The sequence below is a fragment of the Littorina saxatilis genome, linkage group LG16, assembly GCF_037325665.1.
Source record: "Littorina saxatilis isolate snail1 linkage group LG16, US_GU_Lsax_2.0, whole genome shotgun sequence".
NCBI classification, from domain to species: domain Eukaryota; kingdom Metazoa; phylum Mollusca; class Gastropoda; order Littorinimorpha; family Littorinidae; genus Littorina; species Littorina saxatilis.
Genome location: NC_090260.1, coordinates 50,321,097 through 50,346,414, shown reverse-complemented (window position 1 = coordinate 50,346,414; position 25,318 = coordinate 50,321,097). Strand labels below are relative to the sequence as shown.

The window sequence follows — 25,318 nt, the reverse complement described above, 5'->3', positions numbered from 1 at the left end:
ACACAGACAGAGATCGTAAGACTAGGCGTCAGCTTCACGCTCCTTCCTACAGATTATCCGTTTGTGCTAGCTGGTCTCTCTCCCTCTCGCACACACACACACACACACACACACACACACACACACACACACACACACACACACACACACTCACACATACACACACACACACTCACACACACACACACACGTACACACACAAAAAACCACACACACATACACACACACACACACACACACACACACACATTCATGGAAATGAAAACACACACTGGAATGTAATACTTTTATTGCTGCTTGTTTGAGGGTGTTTCACCCGGCCGGCAAGACCAACAGAGCCAAAGGCAACATGCAAGAGTTGATTATAAGCACCTTTTTCTTGAACAAAACCAACTTTTCTGTTTGTGGTAATGTGTTTGAGTATTCAAAGTAACGTTTAATATTTGGAATGACCAATCAGGATTAACCTCTGACGAGCAAAAGTGCACCTAAAACTAACACTTAGGCGGGTACTATAGCTTGCTTTTAGTCAGAAAACAAATCTAACGTAAATACATTTGTATAGAAATGTCGCGCGCAATTTGACCCACATCAGATATATGATGCATATAACAACTAAAACGGCAAAAACAAAGGGGAGAGAACAGGAAGAAGGAGAGGGAGGGGGGGGCTAAGAGTCGCTGTGTTGGTCTCCCGTGGACCCTTACAGGCGGTACTGACACTCATCATTTGCACCGTTGCTGATACAGAGAACGGTAAAGACTCTGAATGATAAAGTTGCTGGTGTCTGCGAGAGGAGAGACTGTATGCCGAGTACACGCATCATCCATAATGTCGTACTGTGCGACGATGCAGCGAGTGTCTGCTACACACCCGGCCAGGCAGTCCACCAGAGTGACACTGAATATAAACAGGTAGTCATTGTTTCCACCCAGGATACTGTCTGGGTAGGTCAGGAACTCGGCCTGCTGGTCTGATACAGGGCAATCTAAAACATCACAGCGATACTTCTGCGTCATGTAGACACATCAAGCCAGTCAGCACAGGCAGACAGGACTCGCACACACACACACACACACACACACACACACACGCGCTTACACACACACACACACACACCCCTACACACGCATACACACACACCAACAAACACACACACACACACACACACACACACACACACACACACACACACACACACACAACAACAACACACATCTACCCAACAACATACATCTAGCTAACAACACACATCTACCTAACAACACACATCTACCTAACAACACACATCTACCTAACAACACACATCTACCTAACAACACACATCCACCCCGAACAACACACATCTACCCTACAACACACATCTACCTAACAACACACATCTACCCTACAACACACATCTACCCTACAACACACATCTACCTAACAACACACATCTACCTAACAACACACATCTACTCAACTCTTCTACTGAACGACGGATCTACCCCAAAACATTACACATTAAAAACAACAGAAGTCCACCCTACTACATGCATCTACCCAACAGCATAAGATATTCCAGCCAACATAAACAAATCCAAACAACACACATCCGCCAAACCACACATGTCCACCCAGCAAAACACATCTGCCCACGACAAACACTCACTGTCCACACAGACGGCCTGTCCATTGGAGTAGTAGTAGCCGAGAGTACACAGACACTTGCCCTTGAAACACTCAGCGTGGATGCCGTCGGGACAGTCCGCGTCAGAGGCACACGATCTTTCCAGCCAGGGTACTGAACAACACACACACATAATTTTTTTCCGTTTCATACTTTTTTGTCGATGTCTTTTTTCATTACAGTAGTGTCCCATCGCTTAGACATCTTCTAGTAGAAAGCTAGCAGCAACATAGTCGCGCTACCCAGGTGTGTGCGTGAGGTCTGCTGTGTACGTGCCACAGTGGTGACATGGGGGTGGAACATGGATACCGTCTCTGACTCTGCACATAACGTGCTCGGGCCATTTTAAGGCCTCTTATGATTAGCTCAGGCATCTGTGACTTTGCATCGATGTAATATGAGAGTAGTTTTAATGGCTACTATAATTTGGGCCAGACACGCCAAACAGTATCCGCGAAAATCACATTTGATCATTTTGTTTGGATCATACCTTCTAAACATGTTCCTCGGATAGCAACGTCATAGATTCTCTCTGTCCAATTTAGTGGTAGGCTTTAAGGTAAATACTTAACCAGTTAATGACGTCCTACTGGTTGAATGACGAACGCAAAACTTGGCATACAACATTTTTTAGACGCATGCATATATCATATGTGCCAAACTCCATTGCAAATCTCAAGACTCACCTCTTCAGAGAAGCATTCTAGAAGGTTAATGTTGATGATGTAGTTGTCGCGACTCTGTGAACGTGCACTTTTCGGATGAACAATGTTTACTGTGTGTGTGTGTGTGTGTGTGTGTGTGTGTACATGTGGGTGGGCATGTGTGTGTGTGTGTGTGTGTGTGTGTGTGTGTGTGTGAGTGTGTGTTTGTGTGTGTGTGTGTGTGTGTGTGCATTATAATTGTTGTGTATACTGAGAGTTCGTTCCTGTAAGAGCCTCTGGATTTTTGTAACATTTATGTTTTGTTTTTGGTTTTGTTGTAAAGTGTTTATGATTGTGTTCTATTCCGTCAATGGCGTCATTTTGGCAATGCTGTTGTTATTGCTTTTGTAAAGCGCTTTGTGCGTTCGAAAGCGCTATAGAAATCACCATTATTATTATTTTATTATTAAATGCTTAACCCGTTCATGTCAATACCAAAAACGTTCTTTGCAACCATTTTGTATACTGAAGCGAAACGTATCACTTTGTTTCATACCCAAATATGGCGATCACAGCTCATCGAGAAGGTATTTCGGACGCTAATAATGCCGCAAAATAGACGTACACACAGCAGAAACATCGGCATGCTTTCACTGAAAAGTGCAGCATGGACCTGATCACTGCAGCCCTGGGAATTGCTTAAATCCTGTCCCACTCAATTATCGGGATGTTCCTGTGGTACACTATGCACTTTGTCTTTGTATCAGAGAGTTGTAATGTTAATTTGTAAGGACGTGCTTTCCTGAAACAAATGAAGAGCTGCAGTGTTCTCTGCCCTGGATTGTAGCTTGCTCGTCGTAAATCAGCAGTAGATCTGCGGGTACTGTGTTCATTTGGAAATCTACCATCAGCTTATCTGTCTTTTGCACAGAGAAATAAGGCCCAACGATCGGAATCGGGCCTGTGAGATTGTCTTCCTCTACGTGTCTATCAGAATAGCAACAATACAATCATGACTAAGTATCACATAATCAAGTGATCGTTGCTGTGTTGATCAATGGCTTGCGCTTGGCAATGCTCGACAGTATTTAAAAAAAAAGAGTACAAATAACATAGTTACTTGGGTTGTTTCCGTTACTGTAGCTTACCGCAATGTTCTCTGATGTAGTTGTTCATGGGTTCCAGGGCCCAGGTGACGTTATCACACACTGACGTCAGGCAGCCAGCATAGTAGTCCCTCGGTGACGTGTCTGACCCGGCCAGGCACTCGGCTTGATCACCAAAGATGGCCGCACACTCCATCGCGGCTCGCTCTTTGTCTTGACGGTGACAGCGTGTGAATTTGCTTGCCAGGTCCTTGCAGGTTGGACTGAAACACAGACATCAAAGCAATACTCGTAACGATTTCATATCACAAAAGATGTACACCAACTGGGTTCTCCTACGGAGAACGATGCCTGTTGCTGCAATTGTGACTGTTCCGTTTTATGGCCGCTCCATTTACAGTTGTCAGTAATTACAATCTTTTTTTTAAATCAACCTTTATTAATTGTTATCAACGGCTGATTACCGTCTCGCAGAGGAAACAATTCAAAAGACGAATATGTTTTCACTTTATAACTCTTACATTGATACATTATTAGCAGTGACTTTGTCTGACAAGAACAAATGCAACTTGTTTGGAGCCGCACCATTGTCAACACTGCTGGGACTGACTGTATGTAAAGTGCACATTATGATACAGGTAACGGGACGCGGTTGACGATAAGACAAGGTCAGATAACTCAGCCTGGCAAAGAGTAAACCGTTGTGACTTGCCTCTGAACAACATTGTCGTGGTTGAGAACGACGTAGTATAAGTGACGAAGGCGTCATCTGTCATGTCCTCTTGTCCTGGAAACAGGGTCGTGATTGCCTTGTGCATGACGTCAGTCGTTGTCCCGTCCCCTGCACGGCATGACAGCACAAAGAGCACTTTTTAAAACGTAGAGATGGGGAGATAAGGAGAGAGAGAGAGAGAGAGAAAGAGAGAGAGAGAGAGAGAGAGAGGGAGAGAGAGAGGGAGAGAGGGGGAGGGAGAGAGAGAGAGAGGGAGGGAGAGAGAGAGAGAGAGGGAGTGAGAGAGGGGTAGGGAGAGAGAGAGAGGGGGGGGAGGGAGAGAGGGGGAGGGAGAGAGAGAGAGAGGGGGAGGGAGAGAGGGGGAGGGAGAGAGAGAGGTAGTGAGAGAGAGAGAGAGAAAAAAAGAGAGAGAGAGAGCGAAAGAGAGAGAGAGAGAGAGAGAGAGAGAGAGAGAGAGAGAGAGAGAGAGAGAGAGAGAGAGAGAGAGAGAGAGAGAGAGAGAGAGAGAGAGAGAGAGAGAGAGAGAGAGAGAGAGAGAGAGAGAGAGAGAGAGAAATGTAAGCTTTTTTATCAGAATCTTTTAACAACATAAGTACACCTTTCTTTGCCTGTTTTTATATTTAGGGGGAATCGAGACGAGGGTCGTGGTGTATGTGTGTGTGTGTGTGTGTGTGTGTGTGTGTGTGTGTGTGTGTGTGTGTGTGTGTGTGTGTGTGTGTGTGTATGTGTGACGGAGTGATTCAGACTAAACTACTGGACCGATCTTTATGAAATTTGACATGAGAGTTCCTGGGTATGAAATCCCCATACGTTTTTTTTTGTTTTTTCAATAAAGGTCGTTGATGACGTCATATCCAGCATTTTCGCGAAAGTTGAGGCGGCACAGTCACGCTCTCATTTTTCAACCAAATTTGTTGAAATTTTGGTCAAGTAATCTTCGACAAAGGCCGGGGTTTGGTATTGCATTTCAGCTTGGTGGCTTAAAAACTAATGAGTGAGTTTGGTCATTACAAATCTGAAAATTGTAAAAAAAAAAAAATTATTATAAAACGATCCAAATTTACGTACATCTTATTCTGTATCATTTTCTGATTCCAAAAATATATAAATATGTTATATTTGGATTAAAAACTATCAAAATTAAAAATATAAAAATTATTATCAAAATTAAATTGTCCAAATCAATTTAAAAACACCTTCATCTTATTCCTTGTCGGTTCCTGATTCCAAAAACATATAGATATGATATGTTTGGATTAAAAACACGCTCAGAAAGTTAAAACGAAGAGAGGTACAGAAAAGCGTGCTATCCTTCTCAGAGCAAGTACTACTACTCCGCTCATCTTGTCAATTTCACTGCCTTTGCCGTGCGCGGTGGACTGACGATGCTACGAGTATACGGTCTTGCTGCGTTGCATTGCGTTCAGTTTCATTCTGTGAGTTCGACAGCTACTTGACTAAATGTTGTATTTTCGCCTTACGCGACTTGTTTTTATATTTAGTCAAGTTTTGACTAAATATTTTAACATCGAGGGGGAATCGAAACGAGGGTCGTGGTGTATGTGCGTGTGTCTGTGTGTCTGTGTGTCTGTGTGTCTGTGTGTCTGTGTGTCTGTGTGTGTGTGTAGAGTGATTAAGACTAAACTACTGGACCGATCTTTATGAAATTTGACATGAGAGTTCCTGGGTATGAAATCCCCATACGTTTTTTTTCATTTTTTGATAAATGTCTTTGATGACGTCATATCCGGCTTTTCGTGAAAGTTGAGGCGGCACTGTCACGCCCTCATTTTTCAACCAAATTGGTTGAAATTTTGGTCAAGTAATCTTCGACGAAGCCCGGGGTTCGGTATTGCATTTCAGCTTGGTGGCTTAAAAATTAATTAATGACTTTGGTCATTAAAAATCTGAAAATTGTAAAAAAAAAATAAAAATTATAAAACGATCCAAATTTACGTTTATCTTATTCTCCATCATTTGCTGATTCCAAAAACATATAAATATGTTATATTCGGATTAAAAACAAGCTCTGAAAATTAAATATATAAAAATTATTATCAAAATTAAATTGTCCAAATCAATTTAAAAACACTTTCATCTTATTCCTTGTCGGTTCCTGTTTCAAAAAACATATAGATATGATATGTTTGGATTAAAAACACGCTCAGAAAGTTAAAACAAAGAGAGGTACAGAAAAGCGTGCTATCCTTCTTAGCGCAACTACTACCCCGCTCTTCTTGTCAATTTCACTGCCTTTGCCATGAGCGGTGGACTGACGATGCTACGAGTATACGGTCTTGCTGAAAAATGGCAGCTACTTGACTAAATATTGTATTTTCGCCTTACGCGACTTGTTTCTCTGATGTTTTTGGTTGGGATCTTACAAAAGGGAGGAAACGAATGCTCTGATCATGTTCACTCAGCAAGAGAGAACTCTGAGCTGCTGTACGGTAACTTTGGCTCAGGCTTACTAAAGCTAAAGTTACTTTATCGCTTATGTAAACATGCCCGTTAAAGGTAAACTCGCAACCGGTAGCTAAATAGCAACAAGCTGGTGGTCGTACCACACAGTGCTTCTGGCAGTCCCTGGGAGACAAACTCGTCGTCGGAGCACGAGACGACCACGCTGCGTTCCGCACTGCTGAACTCCACGCTGAAGACTCCGTCCTTCCTTAACACAGCGGCTGCCTGTTCGTAGCCTGCAAAGTCCACCACACTCACAGAGCCGTTCTTTACTTGCCAGGGGTTGGTTTTGTTTCCCTCGCTGAACTGGATTGCAGATAGAGAATGAGTGAGATATTCATTAAGTATTGAGGTAGTGTTCATTATGTTGCCGATAAGGAGTCACGCTGACCTGCAGATAGAGAATGAGTGAAATATTAATTAAGTATTGAGTGTTCATTATGTTGCCGATGAGAAGTCACGCTGACGTGCGTGTGCGTCTCGCGAAGCTTGCACAAAGTGTGTCGAACATTTCATAGTACATGTATAACCTTTCCTTCAAAGGAGGGACGCGGATTTTCTGTAATCATGCAAGTACAAGTTAAGAAACTATACATTTTGTGTCATGAACAACAACATCAACAGCAACATCAACCACATCAACATCAACAACATCAACAACAACAGCAACAGCAACAACAACAACATCAACAACAACTAAAACATCAACATCAACAACAGCAACAACAGCAACAACAACAACATCAACAACAACAACAACAACAACAACAACAACAGCAGCAACAACAACAACAACAACAACAACAACAACAACAGCAACAACAACAACAACAACAGCAACAACAACAACAACAACAACAACAACAACAACAACAACAACAGCAGCAACAACAACAACAACAACAACAACAACAACAACAACAACAACAACAACAACAACAACAACAACAACAACAACAACAACAACAACAGCAGCAGACACCGCAGACACAACCGCATATATTAATACATTCTTGTCCATTTATGTATTGTAAGAATTCGCGCCAAAAGTAAATACCAAATATGCTGTGCCACAGATTAATGTACAGTTAAACATACAGATACCAAGTGTGTTATATAATGTTATTGTTTATCAGTTAAACATACAGATACCAAGTGTGTTATATAATGTTATTGTTTATCGATTAAAAGGGCACGCTTAAGTGTCTTCCCAAACTTAAAACAAGTCGCGTAAGGCGAAAATACAATATTTAGTCAAGTAGCTGTCGAACTCACAGAATGAAACTGAACGCAATGCAACGCAGCAAGACCGTATACTCGTAGCATCGTCAGTCCACCGCTCACGGCATAGGCAGTGAAATTGACAAGATGAGCGGAGTAGTACTTGCGCTGAGAAGGATAGCACGCTTTTCTGTACCTCTCTTCGTTTTAACTTTCTGAGCGTGTTTTTAATCCAAACATATCATATCTATATGTTTTTGGAATCAGGAACCGACAAGGAATAAGATGAAGGTGCTTTTAAATTGATTTGGACAATTTAATTTTGATAATAATTTTTATATTTTTAATTTTCAGAGCTTGTTTTTAATTCAAATATAACATATTTATATATTTTTGGAATCAGAAAATGATAAAGAATAAGATGTACGTAAATTTGGATCGTTTTATAATTTTTTTTGTTTTTTTTTTACAATTTTCAGATGTTTAGTGACCAAACTCACTCATTAGTTTTTAAGCCACCAAGCTGAAATGCAATACCAAACCCCGGCCTTCGTCGAAGATTACTTGACCAAAATTTCAACCAATTTGGTTGAAAAATGAGAGCGTGACAGTGCCGCCTCAACTTTCACGAAAAACCGGATATGACGTCATCAAAGACATTTATTGAAAAAATGAAAACAACGTATGGGGATTTCATACCCAGGAACTCTCATGTCAAATTTCATAAAGATCGGTCTAGTAGATCGCTCTACACACACACACACAGACAGACACACACACACACACACACACACACACACACACACACACACACACACACACACACACACACACACACACACATACACCACGACCCTCGTTTCGATTCCCCCTCTACGTTAAAATATTTAGTCAAAACTTGACTAAATATAAAAACAAATCGCGTAAGGCGAAAATACAACATTTAGTCAAGTAGCTGTCGAACTCACAGAATGAAACCGAACGCAATGCAACGCAGCAAGACCGTATACTCGTATTCGTAGCATCGTCAGTCCACCGCTCACGGCAAAGGCAGTGAAATTGACAAGATGAGCGGAGTAGTACTTGCGCTTAGAAGGATAGCACGCTTTTCTGTACCTCTCTTCGTTTTAACTTTCTGAGCGTGTTTTTAATCCAAACATATCATATCTATATGTTTTAGGAATCAGGGGCCGACAAAGAATAAGATGAAAGTGTTTTTGAATTGATTTCGAAAATTTAATTTTGATAATAATTTTTATATATTTAATTTTCAGAGCTTGTTTTTAATCCAAATATAACATATTTATATGTTTTTGGAATCAGCAAATGATGGAGAATAAGATGAACGTAAATTTGGATCGTTTTATAAAAAAACTTTTTTTTTTACAATTTTCAGATTTTTAATGACCAAAGTCATTAATTAATTTTTAAGCCACCAAGCTGAAATGCAATACGGAAGTCCGGGCTTCGTCGAAGATTACTTGACCAAAATTTCAACCAATTTGGTTGAAAAATGAGGGCGTGACAGTGCCGCCTCAACTTTCACGAAAAGCCGGATATGACGTCATCAAGGACATCAAAAAAATGAAAAAACGTATGGGGATTTCATACCCAGGAACTCTCATGTCAAATTTCATAAAGATCGGTCCTGTAGTTTTGTCTGAATCGCTCTACACACACACACAGACAGACACACACACACGCGCACGCACAAACACCACGACCCTCGTCTCGATTCCCCCCTCTACGTTAAAACATTTAGTCAAAACTTGACTAAATGTAAACAAGCAGCAGCAACAACACAAACATGACAGGCAATATCAGAACAAAGACAATCAGGTAAGAAGTAACAGCAGAGCAGAGGGAGTTGAAATAAACGACAGCAGACTCATTTCACCAATTTCAAAAGTCGCTCACACTTGTAGCACTAAAGTGTTATCTCCAGCAAGCACACACCGAGAAGGAATCGTTTCGTGCAATTCATTAAGATACATTTCTATGCATGCCTACTATACTTAATCATCGGTTTAATGTGTTCCACAATATTGCTGATCAAACGGGTGTTGTTTAAGGTATCACTAGTGCATAGTGCTTTTAGTTATGCGCTATAGAAATCTCATGTGAATGGACTGTGAATAGTGTGTTGGTTGTGTTGACCGTCAGAATTATTTTAAGAACCAGGCTGCTGCAGTCAGCTGACATGTTTCGCATATTGTAGGGTTACCATGCTGCATAGGTAAAGTGGCTTGTATAACCTGACTATTCTGTTTCAAAACACTGTTTATATTTGTGTAGGTTGTAGCAATCATAACTAATCCCATTTTGCCATTTGTTTCAGAAAGGAGGTTAACCTACAACAAGATCTGAAGCCACATGGAGACTTCCGATTTTAGATCCACTCGGCATGGTGACAAGTACGGCATTGATAAAAAGTATCGGACAGCAGTGGAAAAAGTGGCCACATGTGTGTGTATGTGTGTGTGTGTGTGTGTGTGTGTGTGTGTGTGTGTGTGTGTGTGTGTGTGTGTGTGTGTGTGACGGAGTAAGCGAGTTGTGTGTGTGTGACGGAGTAAGTGAGTGTGTGTTACTGTTTGTTGATTTCTTCCGGGCGACTTGAAGGCTTCGCCTCTTGTTGTTATATTGTTGTACATAATGAGTTTGACTTATATTTGCCCTCAGTAACCAACTATTTAGTGCATTAATTTCCATATTTATTTACGCAATAACAACATATAACTTTTTATTTTTCCGCTCAGCAGACAGCTATTTTTGTGCACCTCTACTTTATGAGCATATCAAAGTGAGAGGAAAGAGAGGTTTGGTAAAGGTGCAGTTATCGGAAGGGTGTCGATCGTCACTCCAAACCTTGTCCAGACGTTTCACTGAGGTGCTTATCTTCACGAATTCACCGGTCCTGGTGTTGACGACCTTGACCCACACGGTGTCCGGGGAGAAACGGTGACTGTAATCTCTGTCCACAGCACTGCCAGGGGTCACCTTGACCCGGTAGTCCCCGCACGTGAAGTCCGCGAGTCGATACTTACAGGGAAGTTTCACCTCAGCCTTCTCTCCGTTGAACATCGTCAGCGTTCCGTAACGCGCGATGGAGCATTCTTTCACGTCTAAAAGAAATAATCGAAATGGGAAATACAGAGACATTTCAAGTAGCATTGCAATTATACTGGTCGTCCACTTCTGAAGTTATTTTAAGAATACTAACTGTTAGCAAATGATAACAGACTTCTGTTTGTACCAAAATACATTTTTAACCGACCCTGCAAATAAGACGGAACAACCGCAATGGGAACTGGAGCGCTCCCATCTGATTCTGCCTGTCAGTCAATATTATTCTTGTGACCTGGGTCAATCAATCACCCGCCCAACGTGATGAATACTAAAAGGTGAAATGCGTTCACAAAACATTTCACAATATGCATTTCAGTTGCTTCGATCTGTCATGTCCAACGGAGAGACAGAGTTAGAATCGACGCCAGACAGAAAGAACAATTGAGTGACGAAATTTCACTTGGTTCTTCAGAACTTAGACTATGACATTTTCAAGTGAGCGGATCGGCATTGCACGCTCAAAGGATGGGTGGTGCCTTGCCGTTCTGTAAAGCACCCACTGACAAAACTGACTTTTCTGTATCTTTTAGATAGAGTGTACTATCTGACAGCATTTCAAGTGTAATTCTTGGAATAAATCACGCTGATTTTGTTAATTCTATGTTTTACTTTGTCTTGTTTGCTTTTAGCGTGATGAACAAGACGGGTCCCTGAATGAACGTTAGGCCTATAACATTTAACGGGTCACCTAGAATCAGTCCTGGTTGGTCAACAAGCCATATGGTGTACTGACATGGTAATAATACGATTTATGTTCTAGACAGGGCTAAATTCTCTTACGAGGCATTATTCAAACAAAATGATGATATTGCTTTCATGTATGTTTCATGTCAATAATCTCAAAAAGTAACATACAATTTAAAAGGCCAAACCTTTATTCTTGAACAGATGGCGTCGTTAGATTGTGACGTCATAACTATAGGAGGTTTCAAACTCATGCGTTACTTGTGGGTGTACTTGAAAATGGGGTCTTTTTACAAGCACCGTAAACAATCTTAAAGTCGTTAAGGACTGTTGCTGAGCAACCGAACAATGGAAATTGCTACATCAAGGCTACTCCTTATTCTATGGTCTGACAAGAAGAGGACTCACACAGAATGCTTCAAACGCGAAATCTGTAGCAGCTGTATCAAATGTAAGAAATATACGAACATATACATACGCTCATTGTTCAAGTGTACAATTCTAACTTGCACATGGAACAGATAAGATAATTCTACAAAATTAACTTCAGCTTCAAAAGCTCTAGCTGCAAAATGGATGACGCATAAGCTGACAGGAGAACAGAAGAAACAACAGGCAGATGTTGCTCGCGATCTGCTTAACCGTTTTGAACCAACAGTAATAGATTTGATTTGATTTGATTGCTGTTGCTTTTTGGCTTCAGCGGTCCATGTAGGCAAAATCAGGACCCCACAAGTTTAACATTACACATAATTATTTGAATTAAACCAATTTCAATAGACACAGTCACAGTAATAGATCCAACAGTAATATGGGATGGATGTATAGTTAATGAATATGAGACATTTACTTCATTGGTTCCCTTCTACCATCTGCATAAAGCACCCAGGCTGTCTAGTGTCGGTATGTGACCAAGTGGAACAATTATCCCAGCCCATTTGAACGCCTGGCCAGATCTTACACGGTGTGCCGAACTGCTTAGACGGGAAGGACACTGCCTGGTCAGATCACACACACACACACACACACACACACACACACACACGCACACACACACACACACACATACACACACACATTACAATGATTACATGTGTATTAAGAGAACCTAACCACAGTACCTGCCAGTGTGAATTCAAAGTTGACGACACAGACACACGCCAAGACGGCGAGCAGCCAGGCTGATGACAACACCATCTTTATTGTTTGCAGCAAATCACATCTGAAATTATATTTTAGTTCATCAGCAATACAAACAATTGAATAAAACTACGCAGCAACCAGTTTGACTCCCCGATAGCTCATGGGTTTATAGCGACTTATATGTTCCGAACGCTCAGATGTAAGAAGTATACATCTATGGAGTAGACAACATTAACATACCGAAAAAGTTCGTCTGCAAGGTAATACGAACGGAAAAAACTTTCCTAAGCAATACCAACACATTGAAGGAGCACAAACGTATCTCTATTTGCTTTTACCGCCACAACAGTATCTCTATCTGCTTTTACCGCCACAACAGTATCTCTATCTGCTTTTACCGCCACAACAGTATCTCTATCTGCTTTTACCGCCACAACAGTAGCTCTATCTGCTTTTACCGCCACAACATTATATCTGCTTTTACCGCCACAACAGTATCTCTATCTCCTTTTACCGCCACAACAGTTACTCTATCTGCTTTTACCGCCACAACAGTATCTCTATCTGCTTTTACCGCCACAACAGTATCTCTATCTGCTTTTACCGCCACAACAGTTACTCTATCTGCTTTTACCGCCACAACAGTTACTCTATCTGCCTTTACCGCCACAACAGTTACTCTATCTGCTTTTACCGCCACAACAGTATCTCTATCTGCTTTTACCGCCACAACAGTTACTCTATCTGCTTTTACCGCCACAACAGTATCTCTATCTGCCTTTACCGCCACAACAGTATCTCTATCTACTTTTACCGCCACAACAGTATCTCTATCTGCTTTTACCGCCACAACAGTATCTCTATCTGCTTTTACCGCCACAACATTATATCTGCTTTTACCGCCACAACAGTATCTCTATCTCCTTTTACCGCCACAACAGTTACTCTATCTGCTTTTACCGCCACAACAGTTACTCTATCTGCTTTTACCGCCACAACAGTATCTCTATCTGCTTTTACCGCCACAACAGTTACTCTATCTGCTTTTACCGCCACAACAGTATCTCTATCTGCTTTTACCGCCACAACAGTATCTCTATCTGCTTTTACCGCCACAACAGTATCTCTATCTGCTTTTACCGCCACAACAGTATCTATATCTGCTTTTACCGCCACAACATTATCTCTATCTCCTTTTACCGCCACAACAGTATCTCTATCTGCTTTTACCGCCACAACAGAACAACGGCTCAACTGCGTTATTGATTTTATTCCAAATCAAACAACTGCTGTGAAATCTTAGCAGAATCGAATGAATGTTACCGAACAACGCAAGTGAACATTACAATCACTCACATGGGCAGGTGGGCTGGCAGAGTGATTGGAATTAGATCAAGCAGTGACACAAAACCATTTTGTCTTTGACTGACTGAAGACAGGGTGAATGAATGAGTTTCACGCCTCGTCTCAGTGGATGTTAAAATTAATGGTAACAGTTCAAGGTCTAGAAAATTGCGAGCTGCAGCGAGCTTGTTCATGACCGCGAACTGAGGCAATTGTTTTTGATAACCACTGTGACGGAATATTGATGGTAAGGTATTGAATGTAATTAAGGACATGTATGATAAGGCAAAATTGTGCGTGAAGGTGAATAGTGTGTTCTCCGAGGCGTTCACCTTAAACATCGGGCTTCTTCAGAGCGAACATTTATCACCGATTCTTTTCTCACTATTTTTAAACGACCTGAAGCAGTTTCTTATTGAATATGATGTCAGCCTAGAGTTGCCCATGAAAAGAGCCCAAGAAATAGACGTTGAACGCATTAATGACTGCATGTATTTGTTCCTGTTAATATATGCTGATGATACTGCTATACTCGCCGAAACACCTGGAGAAATGCAAAAAGCCCTGGATGGACAAGATTTTTTCATTTTTTTTTTTCATTTTCATTACTTTATTGTCCCATCGCTGGGAAATTCGGGTCGCTTCCTCCCAGTGGAAAGCTAGCAGCAACGGAGTCGCGCTACCCAGGTGTCTGCGTGTTTAGGTGTATTCAGCCACCTGCACTTATGGCAGAATGACCAAGGTCTTTTACGTGCCATTGTGATGACACGGGGGTGGGACATGGCTTCCGTCTCTGGGTCTGCACATAAAGTTGACCCGTGTCCGTCCCGGCCCGAATTCGAACCTGCGACCTTTCGATCACAAGTCCAGTGCTCTACCAACTGAGCTACCGGGCCCCGTTATTGTAAAAACTGGGGACTAAGCATAAATATTGAAAAGACAAAAATAGTTGTTTTTTCGCGGGGGAAAATACGGAATATCCCAAATGTTGTCTTGAATGGAGTACCTGTCCAAGTAGTTTGGGACTATGTGTACTTAGGTGTTCTATTTAATTATAATAACAAATGTCATTATGCCATGAAACGTCAATGTTTGATTGGTAACCGTTCTCGTTAATTCGAAAATGTAGAAAACTAAATTTACCAATTGATGTGCAATTGGATCTTTTTGAGAAGTGTGTACATCCAATTTTGCTGTATGGTTGTGAAATGTGGGGATATGATTCATTAGACATATTATCAAGGTTTCAATTGCGATTTTTAAAAATGCTTCTTGGTGTATATAAAACTACACCCACTTGTATGGTTTACGGAGAGCTTGGTCGTTATTCAATTAGAATTGAGGTACAATGTCAGTTACTTTTTTTTTTTTTTTTTTTTTTTTTTTTTACAATTTTATTCAAATAAATAACAACAATCAACAATATCTCATACAATGAATTAAATACATCTTATCGAGTACAACAAGCTAACTTTTTTTTAACGTTTTGTTCTTCGAACACTCACACAAAAATGCTTCTTATCTGTAACTGCCTATTAAAAATACTTTCCAACGGTAAAAACGAATTTGTTTTTTTATATATACTAACGCACATCTTTCCGATTAAGATAATGTGGTTCAGTTTATACATAGTTGCCTTTTTCACCATTACAAAATGCATACCAAATAAAACATCACTAACTTTCAAAACAATCTTAATTTCTAAAGTACGAAAAATAAATTCTTCGATAAACTTCCAGAATTTGTATACAACCGGGCATTCAAAAAAGAAGTGTTCAATGAAATCAGTTACATCACAACAGTAATTACATTTATTAGTTTCCGTTACTTTCATTTTACACAGGAGAATGTTGGTCGGATAAATGTTGTGCATAATTTTCCAGTGTAAAACTCTTAATCTAGTCTCTTGTGTTGACTGATGGGCAACTATCCAAGAACGTTCATCAATTTCTACATTAAACTTTCTCTTCCAAAATCCTCCGGAACATGGTACATCTGTTTTCATATTAATAATCTCTTTCCGATATTCTTTGGCACTTAACACATTTTTGCCGTTAAACAGTGGGGTAATACAAACATCATCAGTCATATTTACAACATTTTTCCTCATGAATAATGACACAGCAGCTTTTACAACATTATATTCAAGAATTCGGTTTGGCGAATATCCAATCAAATCACATATATCTTGATATGATAATATGTCTCCCGAACGTACAATGTCAGTTAATACCAATACACCTCGTCGTATCCAACTTTCAAAAAATAAAACTTTGCCACTATACGTTATGCATGCATTATTCCATAATAAAATCGGCCCGATTGTCCCACGATCGTAGTGGTTATTATCCAGCCAATATTTTAATACTGCTTTCCAAAAGTGTGATTTCACTAGGTCTAACCCTTTAAATCTTGCACTGTTTACATTCGATAAGAAACATTCAAAGTGCTTTCCAAAACGCAAATACATCATCTTTGGAGTGAGACTCCAATTATCATTTTCATTTGATGTAGTCAGTTGTGAAACCCATTGTAATAAAAAAGAAATTTGCATTTGCCTAATATCGATCATTTTTAAACCACCTTTTTCAATTTCAAAACATAAAACGCTTCTTTTCACCTTTTCAAAGGCCTTCCGATTACAATCTCTTTTTCGCCACAAAAATCTGTACAATAAGGTATTGACTTCATTCAAAACACAGTCAGGTAATACAAACGCTTGCATAATATACACAAATTGTGAAATTAAAAACGTTTTCACAATACATATTTTCCCTAAAATGCTCAAATTTCGCTTCTCCCATGCACAAATCAATCGCTTAATATTCCTTATTCTTCCAGTCCAGTTATCTTCTACCAAAGAAGCACTCTTATCATTACAAAAATATACACCCAAAATCTTCAACTTCTTCTTCCAAACAAAATTATAAAATGTTTCATCACAATGTTTCCTACTACCCAACCACATCGCCTCAGACTTTCTCTTATGTATCCTTAAGCCTGAAAAACTAGAAAAGTCATTCATTATTTCAAGTGCATAATACATATCAATCTCATCCTTTAAAAAAAGGGTGATATCGTCTGCATACAGAGCAATTTTAATAACGGTTGCAATATCAACATTATTCCATAACGAAATTCCTTTAATACGTCTACACTGTCTTATTTTTGATGCCAGCAATTCAATGGCCAGTACAAAGGCCAAACATGAAAACGGGCACCCTTGACGAATCCCGGCTTTCACATCAAAAAAATCCGACAACCATCCACAATACTGCACTGAGCTAACCGTGTCGTTCATTAACACAGTCACCCATTGAACAAATTCTGGCCCAAACCCGAATTTTTGAAAGGCTTTAATAATAAACTCTTTTGAAATACTATCGTACGCTTGAACACAGTCAATTGCGACCAACAGACCAGGTTGATTTAACTCGTGTGACTGTTCGATTACATCATCAATTAACCTTAATATTGTAGATACTTTTCTGCCTTTAATATAACCGACTTGATCTTTCTGAACAATATCACCAATAACGCTTCCTAACCTTTTTGCCAAACACTTGGCTATCAGTTTATAATCGCTGTTTATGTCAGTTACTGGTTTATTGGTATAAACTGATGAAAGAAATGAATGATGGTGCGAATAAGATGTCTTGTTTAATGTTAAAACTACATTTGAAGTTGTACCATGTACAAAACGTTAAATTGCCCAGGTTGTCGCATGTCAATACTATGTTAATTAAGTTGGGTCTATCATATTTATGGACAACTCAGAGTCTTGCCGTCTCAGGCTTTAAAAACGTTGTAAAACAAAGGCTAAGAGATCAATTCCTGCAGGAATGGAACATTGACGTGAATGCCAACAGCTTGTGTTTTAATTACAGAAAAAGGATTTTTTTTGTCTGGAAAGGTATTTGCTTTGGTTGCCTAGGAAATTCCAAGTTAAATTAGCAAAATTTAGAACAAGCAATCATAAGTTGCCAATACATCAGCACAGATTTTTTAATGCTCCTAGAAATGAAAGATTGTGTGATATGTGCGATAAAAATGAATTAGGTGATGAGTTTCACTATTTGTTCATTTGTACCGACGAAAGTATAGTGTCTGAAAGAAGAAAATCAATTAGTCCTTATTATCTCACCCACATTGTTTAAAATATGAACAGTTAATGAATTGTAAATCTAAGATAAAACTAATGAAGCTAGCAAGATTTGTAGCCCATGTTATGATTTTAGTATGTTAGCGTTACATCTAGTTTCTTTATTGGTATGTATATGTATGTAATACATGCTTTTGTTTTGTTTTGTGTTTTTACAAAAGATGCATGGCATAATGGTATTGCCAATTTATTTCGGCTGTATATTATCGTTGTCCGCTTAATGTATACATATTATCTGTCTGGTTTCTTACCTGATTTTGTTTTGTTTGTATGTATGGAAGTGTATATTGCCAATTTATTTTGGTTGTATAGTATTGTTGTATTTGTCTGCTCAATTTGTATACATATATTAACTGTCTGATTTGTTACCTTTTTTTGTTAAAGTTATATCTTTGTTTCAAAGCCCTCTGGGCCCAAAACAATAAAATACTTGACTTGACTTGACTTGACTCGGAATGTGACCTCTACATGTAGGTTTTTGGCGAAATTCACGTGCGGGATCTGACGTCATACTGACCAAGTGTTAAGCGGTCACCCGTCGACAATGATACAAGTTAATTCGTATACAAGTTGCAGTTTTCGACCCCTTGCAAGACAGTCAATAAACTATGCTATTTTTGCCAAATGCCGGAAAGCCATGGGGGCTCCGTGCACCTGGAAGTAAGACGTTCACTACACTGTAACACAAGCGTGTTCTTTCGTTCACGCCGATATTCTGTTTTATTCCCCCCTCTGCTGCTTCTTTCTCTCTGTAAACTTGTAGCTAGTTATTTTTTCGGTAACTTACCCAGCAACCAAAATTACTTGCCTGAACAAAACAACAGGCCTGTATCCTCAATAGCACACAGGTTTAGGAGCTAGACTTTGTGGGATCTACTTTTGCGATTGAAAAGTTCCGAACGCTCTAATGTACGAAATATACATCTCTGGAGCAAACAATACAAACACACCGCATTTAAATTAACAACTACAGGCTTGAACACATACATCTCCATGTAAAATCCACGAGTTCGGTCGTTTTCTGAATCTAGATCTGCCGTGCACAAACGTTCAACACAAGCACTTTCCCAAGGCAAGTAACTCGCATACTTTGCCTAGCGACAAGAGTAGTTCCCCTTTCAAATTTCTTTTCGCTTTTTCAACAAGACTGCAATCAGACGGTCAGTTTTCAACAATATTTCATTTCATAAACAGATCACGCGCAACCAAATGCACACATCTCATCAATTTTAGTCCTAACGGAATTGGACATAGTTAAGCCCACGAACACCTTTCGACTGATTGAGAGAACAAAGTACGTACTGGACGGACAACTTACCAACAAGAAGGCTGTGCTCGAAGAAGATTGATGATTTGCTCCGCTCTGGGTCGGGATATTTATACAGGTAAATCTCCTTTAGCGGTTGGCGCCAGGTGCTTGTCACATGGATTGTGGTAAATGCTCACTCAGTCGTTGCTAGAAGCAAATCCCATCTTCCTCTCACTACCCCCCCCCCCCCCCCAACCTCCACATGTCTAAATATTTTTACACAAATCTGCTGCCCTGCCGAGTACACTCATCGGGTGCGTATCGCTGGCGCTACGTGTCATTTGTGCTACGTGTCATTTGTCCTTCGTGTCATTTGTGGTACGTGCAACTATCGCTACGTTGATTAGCGCTACAAATAATATGTCTATGAGTCGCTATCATTTGTTCATTATCACTACGTGTCCACAGCACTACATCTTTTAGCGCTACGTGTCATTGTCGCTACATGTCAATACCACTACTAACTGACGACTCTCTCTTTCTCATTTTTGGCTCACGTAAGTGTAGCCTATGCCGATGCTAACTTGTGTCTGTCTGTGCGTATGTATGTGTCAGTGCGTATGTATGTGTGTGTGTGTGTGTGTGTGTGTGTGTGTGTGTGTGTATGTGTGTGTGTGTGTGTGTGTGTGTGTGTGTGTGTGTGTGTGTGTGTGTGTGTGTGTGTGTGTGTGTGTGTGTGTGTGTGTGTGTGTGTGTGTGTGTGTGTGATAGAAACTGACCTGCTGATTGATGGTGTGACTGTTGAGCGTGTGATTGAATATAAGTATCTTGGCACAGTTATCGATGACAAGCTGTCCTTCAATGCAAACACCACCCTCATACACAAAAATATCAGTCACGCATCTACTGCCTTCAGAAACTTAGGAAGTTGAATGTGAACTCTTCTATCCTTCAAACTTTTTACCGCTCTTTCATCGAGTCTGTCATCACTTTTGGTTTTGTGTCCTGGTATGGAGGTCTGAGTGTGAAGAACAGGAATGTATTAGTGCGAATGGTGAATGTCAGTAGCAAGGTGATTGGCAGGCAGCAAGCAAGTGTGGAGTCCCTGTATGAAAAGCGTGTGGTGAGAAAGAGTAGGCGGATAGCTTCAGATAGGTCCCATGTCCTAGCCCACCTCTATGAACTCCTTCCCTCTGGCCGTAGACTTCGCACGCACAAAGCTAGGACACTCAGGCTGCAAAACAGCTTCATCCCCAAATCCATCACCCTTAGCAACATGTAAACACATCCACATACCCGACTCAGCCCCTCTTCTGCCAGTGCAATCAGAAGTAATGTACATGTATGTATTGGTTTTATGTACAACCGTATATTTCCTGCGATATATTGTATGTTATGATATTTTGCAATGATGTTTAGCCATAGTTCGTTATACGCGTATGTGTGCGAGAATATGTAAGCGCAGTGCTTTAAAGATGTCCATGTTATATAGTGCTATATGTTTTATGTAAAATCAATGTCTTGTTTGTATTATTGTTATGTACCACCCCTGAATTTCTCTATGAGATAATAAAGTATTCTTATTCTTATTCTTATTCTTAACTTTATCATTTGACTGACCACCGAAATACTAATTTTACCTGGTTATTATCGAAGCAACAGCTTCAAAGTATTAAAGCAAGGATTAACATTAAGTCGGCACGTATGCAGGTAAAGTGTGTATCCAAAGAAAATGTTTTTTTTTTTTGGGGGGGGGAAAGGGAGGGGGGGTAAAAACAGGTGACTGGTTTGTGTCGTGTGTGGTATGTAGACCAGGTCAGGGGTCAAGATTAGGTCAGATCGCGTGAAGGATTGTGGCATAGATACAGTTCTCACCGAGCTGCAGTTCGCCGATTCGGGGAAGACGATTTCTCATTGTTCGGTTTCGTAGCTCCAGAAACACTGGCTTAAAACTGAAATGTGTACTCGTGACACTGGCCGCATAACTAAATTTACCTGGACTGTCCAACAGGGAAATTTGTACTTGGGACACTGGTCGCATAACTAAATTTACCTTGACTGTCCAACAGTGAAATTTGTACTCGGGACACTGGCCGCATAACTAAATGTACCCGGACTGTGCAACAGTGAAATTTGTACTCGGGACACTGGCCGCATAACTAAATTTACCTGGACTGTCCAACAGGGAAATTTGTACTTGGGACACTGGTCGCATAACTAAATTTACCTTGACTGTCCAACAGTGAAATTTGTACTCGGGACACTGGCCGCATAACTAAATGTACATGGACTGTCCAACAGTGAAATGTGTACTCGGGACACTGGCCGCATAACTAAATTTACCTTGACTGTCCAACAGTGAAATTTGTACTTGGGACACTGGCCGCATAACTAAATTTACCCGGACTGTGCAACAGTGAAATTTGTACTCGGGACACTGGCCGCATAACTAAATTTACCTGGACTGTCCAACAGTGAAATTTGAACTCGGGACACTTGCCGCATAACTAAATTTACCTGGACTGTCCAACAGTGACATTTGTACTCCTGACACTGGCCGCATAACTAAATTTACCTGGACTGTCCAACAGTGAAATTTGTACTGGGGACACTGGCCGCATAACTAAATTTACCCGGACTGTGCAACAGTGAAATTTGTACTCGGGACACTGGCCGCATAACTAAATTTACCTGGACTGTGCAACAGTGAAATTTGTACTCCTGACACTGGCCGCATAACTAAATTTACCCGGACTGTGCAACAGTGAAATTTGTACTGGGGACACTGGCCGCATAAGTAGAGGTTACACGCCGAGTCTCAGTGATTATCAAAAATAATGGTCGAAGTTAGCGGATCATGAAAAATGCGAGCTTTAGCGAGCTTTTTCATGACCGCGAACTGAGACCATTATTTTTGATAATCACTGAGACGAGGTGTGTAACCTCTTTATTCCTCCTTTCTTCAGTTATTCAAAGAAAAGAGGAGTTTTTTTGCGAAAGTTTGATCGAATCCTATTCTCTCAACCAGTCAACCTGCGCAGGCGATCGATTAATGCGCGGTTGTATAGTTCCGTGCAAATCATTCCATTCTGTTAACACTTCTTGTCAGTTTTCCTATTTTGGGCTAAAATCAAGTACACAGATATGCTGTTATTCTGCCGTGGCGGCAAAGGCAGATATTGTGTGTTCTGTATATGTTTTAGTATCGCTTAGGATAATGTTTTTTCGTCAAATGGGACTAGCAGACGAACTTTTGCACCCGTGTTCCAACGTTAAAAACTGTATGAAGTTCAGTTTTCTGGGGAAAATAGTGTATGAAACCCCTTTATGTTGTTTAAATTGATGAGATGTGTGCATTTGGTTGCGTGTGATCTGTTTATTAAATGAAATATTGTTGAAAACTGACCGTCGGATTGCAGTCTGTTGTCGAAGGAACTGAGTGAAAAGAAGGGGAACTACTCTTGTCGCTAGACAAAGTATGAGTTACTTGCCTTGGGAAATTGCTTGTGATGAACGGCTTGACGGCACGGCAGATGAGATTCAGAAAACAACCGAACTCATGGATTTTATATGGAGATTCATGTGTTCAGGCCTGTAGTTGTTCATTTAAATGCGGTATGTTTGTATTGTTTGCTCCAGAGATGTATACTTCGTACATTAGAGCGTTCGGAACTTTTCAGTCGTAAAAAGTAGTACCGAAACAGAACAACCTCTCAACCCATTGCACTATCGAGGATTCAGGCTGTTGCTGGGTCGTTATTTGTTTGGTTGCTGGGTCATTATCGAAAAATAACTACCCCTACAAGTTTACAGAGGCAAAGAAGCAGAGGGGGGAATAACTAAATTTACCTGGACTGTCCAACAGTGAAATTTGTACTCGGGACACTGGCCGCATAACTTAATTTACCCGGACTGTGCAACAGTGAAATTTGTACTCGGGACACTGGCCGCATAACTAAATTTACCTGGACTGTCCAACAGTGAAATTTGTACTCGGGACACTCGCCGCATAACTAAATTTACCTGGACTGTCCAACAGTAAAATTTGTACTCGGGACACTGGCCGCATAACTAAATTTACTCGGACTGTGCAACAGTGAAATTTGTACTCGGGACACTGGCCGCATAACTAAATTTACCCGGACTGTGCAACAGTGAAATTTGTACTGGGGACACTGGCCGCATAACTAAATTTACCCGGACTGTGCAACAGTGAAATTTGTACTGGGGACACTGGCCGCATAACTAAATTTACCCGGACTGTGCAACAGTGAAATTTGTACTCGGGACACTGGCCGCATAACTACATTTACCCGGACTGTCTAACAGTGAAATTTGTACTCGGGACACTGGCCGCATAACTCAATTTACCTGGACTGTCCAACAGTGAAATTTGTACTCGGGACACTGGCCGCATAACTCAATTTACCTGGACTGTCCAACAGTGAAATTTCGATTTCCTCAGACACTCCATGGATTCTCAGTTTCGATTTGAAAGTTGAAGAGAATATAACTGGATGACAGCAGATTAATGTTTGATTTGTTTGGAAGATTTGTTTGATGCAAACAATCTTTGTTTTCAGGGACTAAAGTTGTACCACTCAACATCCAGGCTTAAAGACCCAACCCCCACCCCCCACCCCTCCCTCCTCCCGTTTCCCCTGCCTGCTTTGAGCGATATCTATGTAACAGCTGGATCTTACAGAACTTGTCACATGGCTAGGCTGTTATGATGTTTACTGTATACTAACATTCTCTTCGAAGCACGTTCTACCAGGCATGTGAGTGTCCCTTCCATGACACGTGCACGCAGAAATTGGAAAACATTCGAACAAAGAATATGAATAGATGCAAGGGTAAAACAGAGGACATGTATCACTAATTACCTCTGGTTGTAGTAGACAGAACACGCTTGATGTGCTTTCTTGAATAGAAACGTTGAGTTCATATGCAGTTGGCGAGTGGGCGATGTGTTTTCACTGTTTGTTCTCTATTCGGTTTTAATTTTGTTATGTTAGTGTCCATTGTATTTTAAGTTACTCAACTGTTGAAAAAAAAGGCTTACCTAAGCCTGAAATTCAAAATAGAATTGACGGCTTTTTTACCGTACATAAGCGATACGAGATGTTTCTAGTTACTCATACCATTTATCGCTTGCCACTAATTCACTCCCCTTGCATGCCGCCATTTTGTTTTGATGTCATTTTGGAACAAAAGTCGCAGCACAGGCTTCATGTCTCACCCAGTCACATTATTCTGACACCGGAGCAACTGTGTGTGTGTGTGTGTGTGTGTGTGTGTGTGTGTGTGTGTGTGTGTGTGTGTGTGTGTGTGTGTCACAATGTGTGTGTATGTGTGTGTGTGTTTAAGTGTGTGTGTTTAAGTGTGTTTGTGTGTGTGTGTGTGTGTATGTGTGAGTGTGTGTGTGTGTATGTGTGTGTGTGTATATGTGTGTCTGTGTGTACGTGTGTGTGTGTTTCAGTGTGTGTGTGTGTGTTTCAGTGTGTGTGTGTGTGTGTGTGTGTGTGTGTGTGTGTGTGTGTTAGTGTGTGTGTGTACTCGTCTGCTTGTTTGTTTAGTTGGATGTTTTCTTTCTTTGTACTGACATGTGATCTTAAAGGTTTTTTTGTTTGCAGATATCCAGATCGGTAATTGTGCAGAATTTGTATTGTTACTAATGACTTTTGTTCGTGTTTGTTTGAAACTGTTATTTTCTGATTGTCTTTATGTACACTTGGTTGGTTACACAGACAGAGATTGTAAGACTAGGCGTC

At 40.5% G+C, this 25,318-nt stretch overlaps 3 protein-coding genes across 3 annotated transcripts in view; 1 reads left to right on the top strand and 2 right to left on the bottom strand.

The window, feature by feature from the left end:
- LOC138951204 (uncharacterized) overlaps positions 1–25,318 on the top strand; it is a 336,181-nt gene that overhangs the window by 68,169 nt on the left and 242,694 nt on the right. The gene's annotated exons all lie outside the window — the stretch shown is intronic.
- LOC138951206 (uncharacterized) overlaps positions 273–25,318 on the bottom strand; it is a 195,697-nt gene continuing 170,651 nt past the window's right edge. Inside the window, exons 4-5 of the mRNA XM_070322863.1 lie at positions 1,652–1,783; positions 273–988 (exon numbers count right to left, since the gene is read on the bottom strand). Of these exons, the coding sequence (XP_070178964.1) occupies positions 726–988; positions 1,652–1,783 (395 nt within the window). The 3' untranslated portion in view covers positions 273–725. The remainder of the gene's footprint in view (positions 989–1,651; positions 1,784–25,318) is intronic.
- Positions 3,448–19,762, bottom strand: LOC138951410 (uncharacterized). The gene is made up of 6 exons (XM_070323018.1): positions 19,614–19,762; positions 12,768–12,868; positions 10,702–10,958; positions 6,717–6,921; positions 4,119–4,260; positions 3,448–3,682 (listed from the first exon to the last, which is right to left on the bottom strand). Exons 2-6 carry the CDS (start codon positions 12,841–12,843, stop codon positions 3,448–3,450), a joined length of 915 nt encoding a protein of 304 aa, XP_070179119.1. The 5' UTR covers positions 12,844–12,868; positions 19,614–19,762.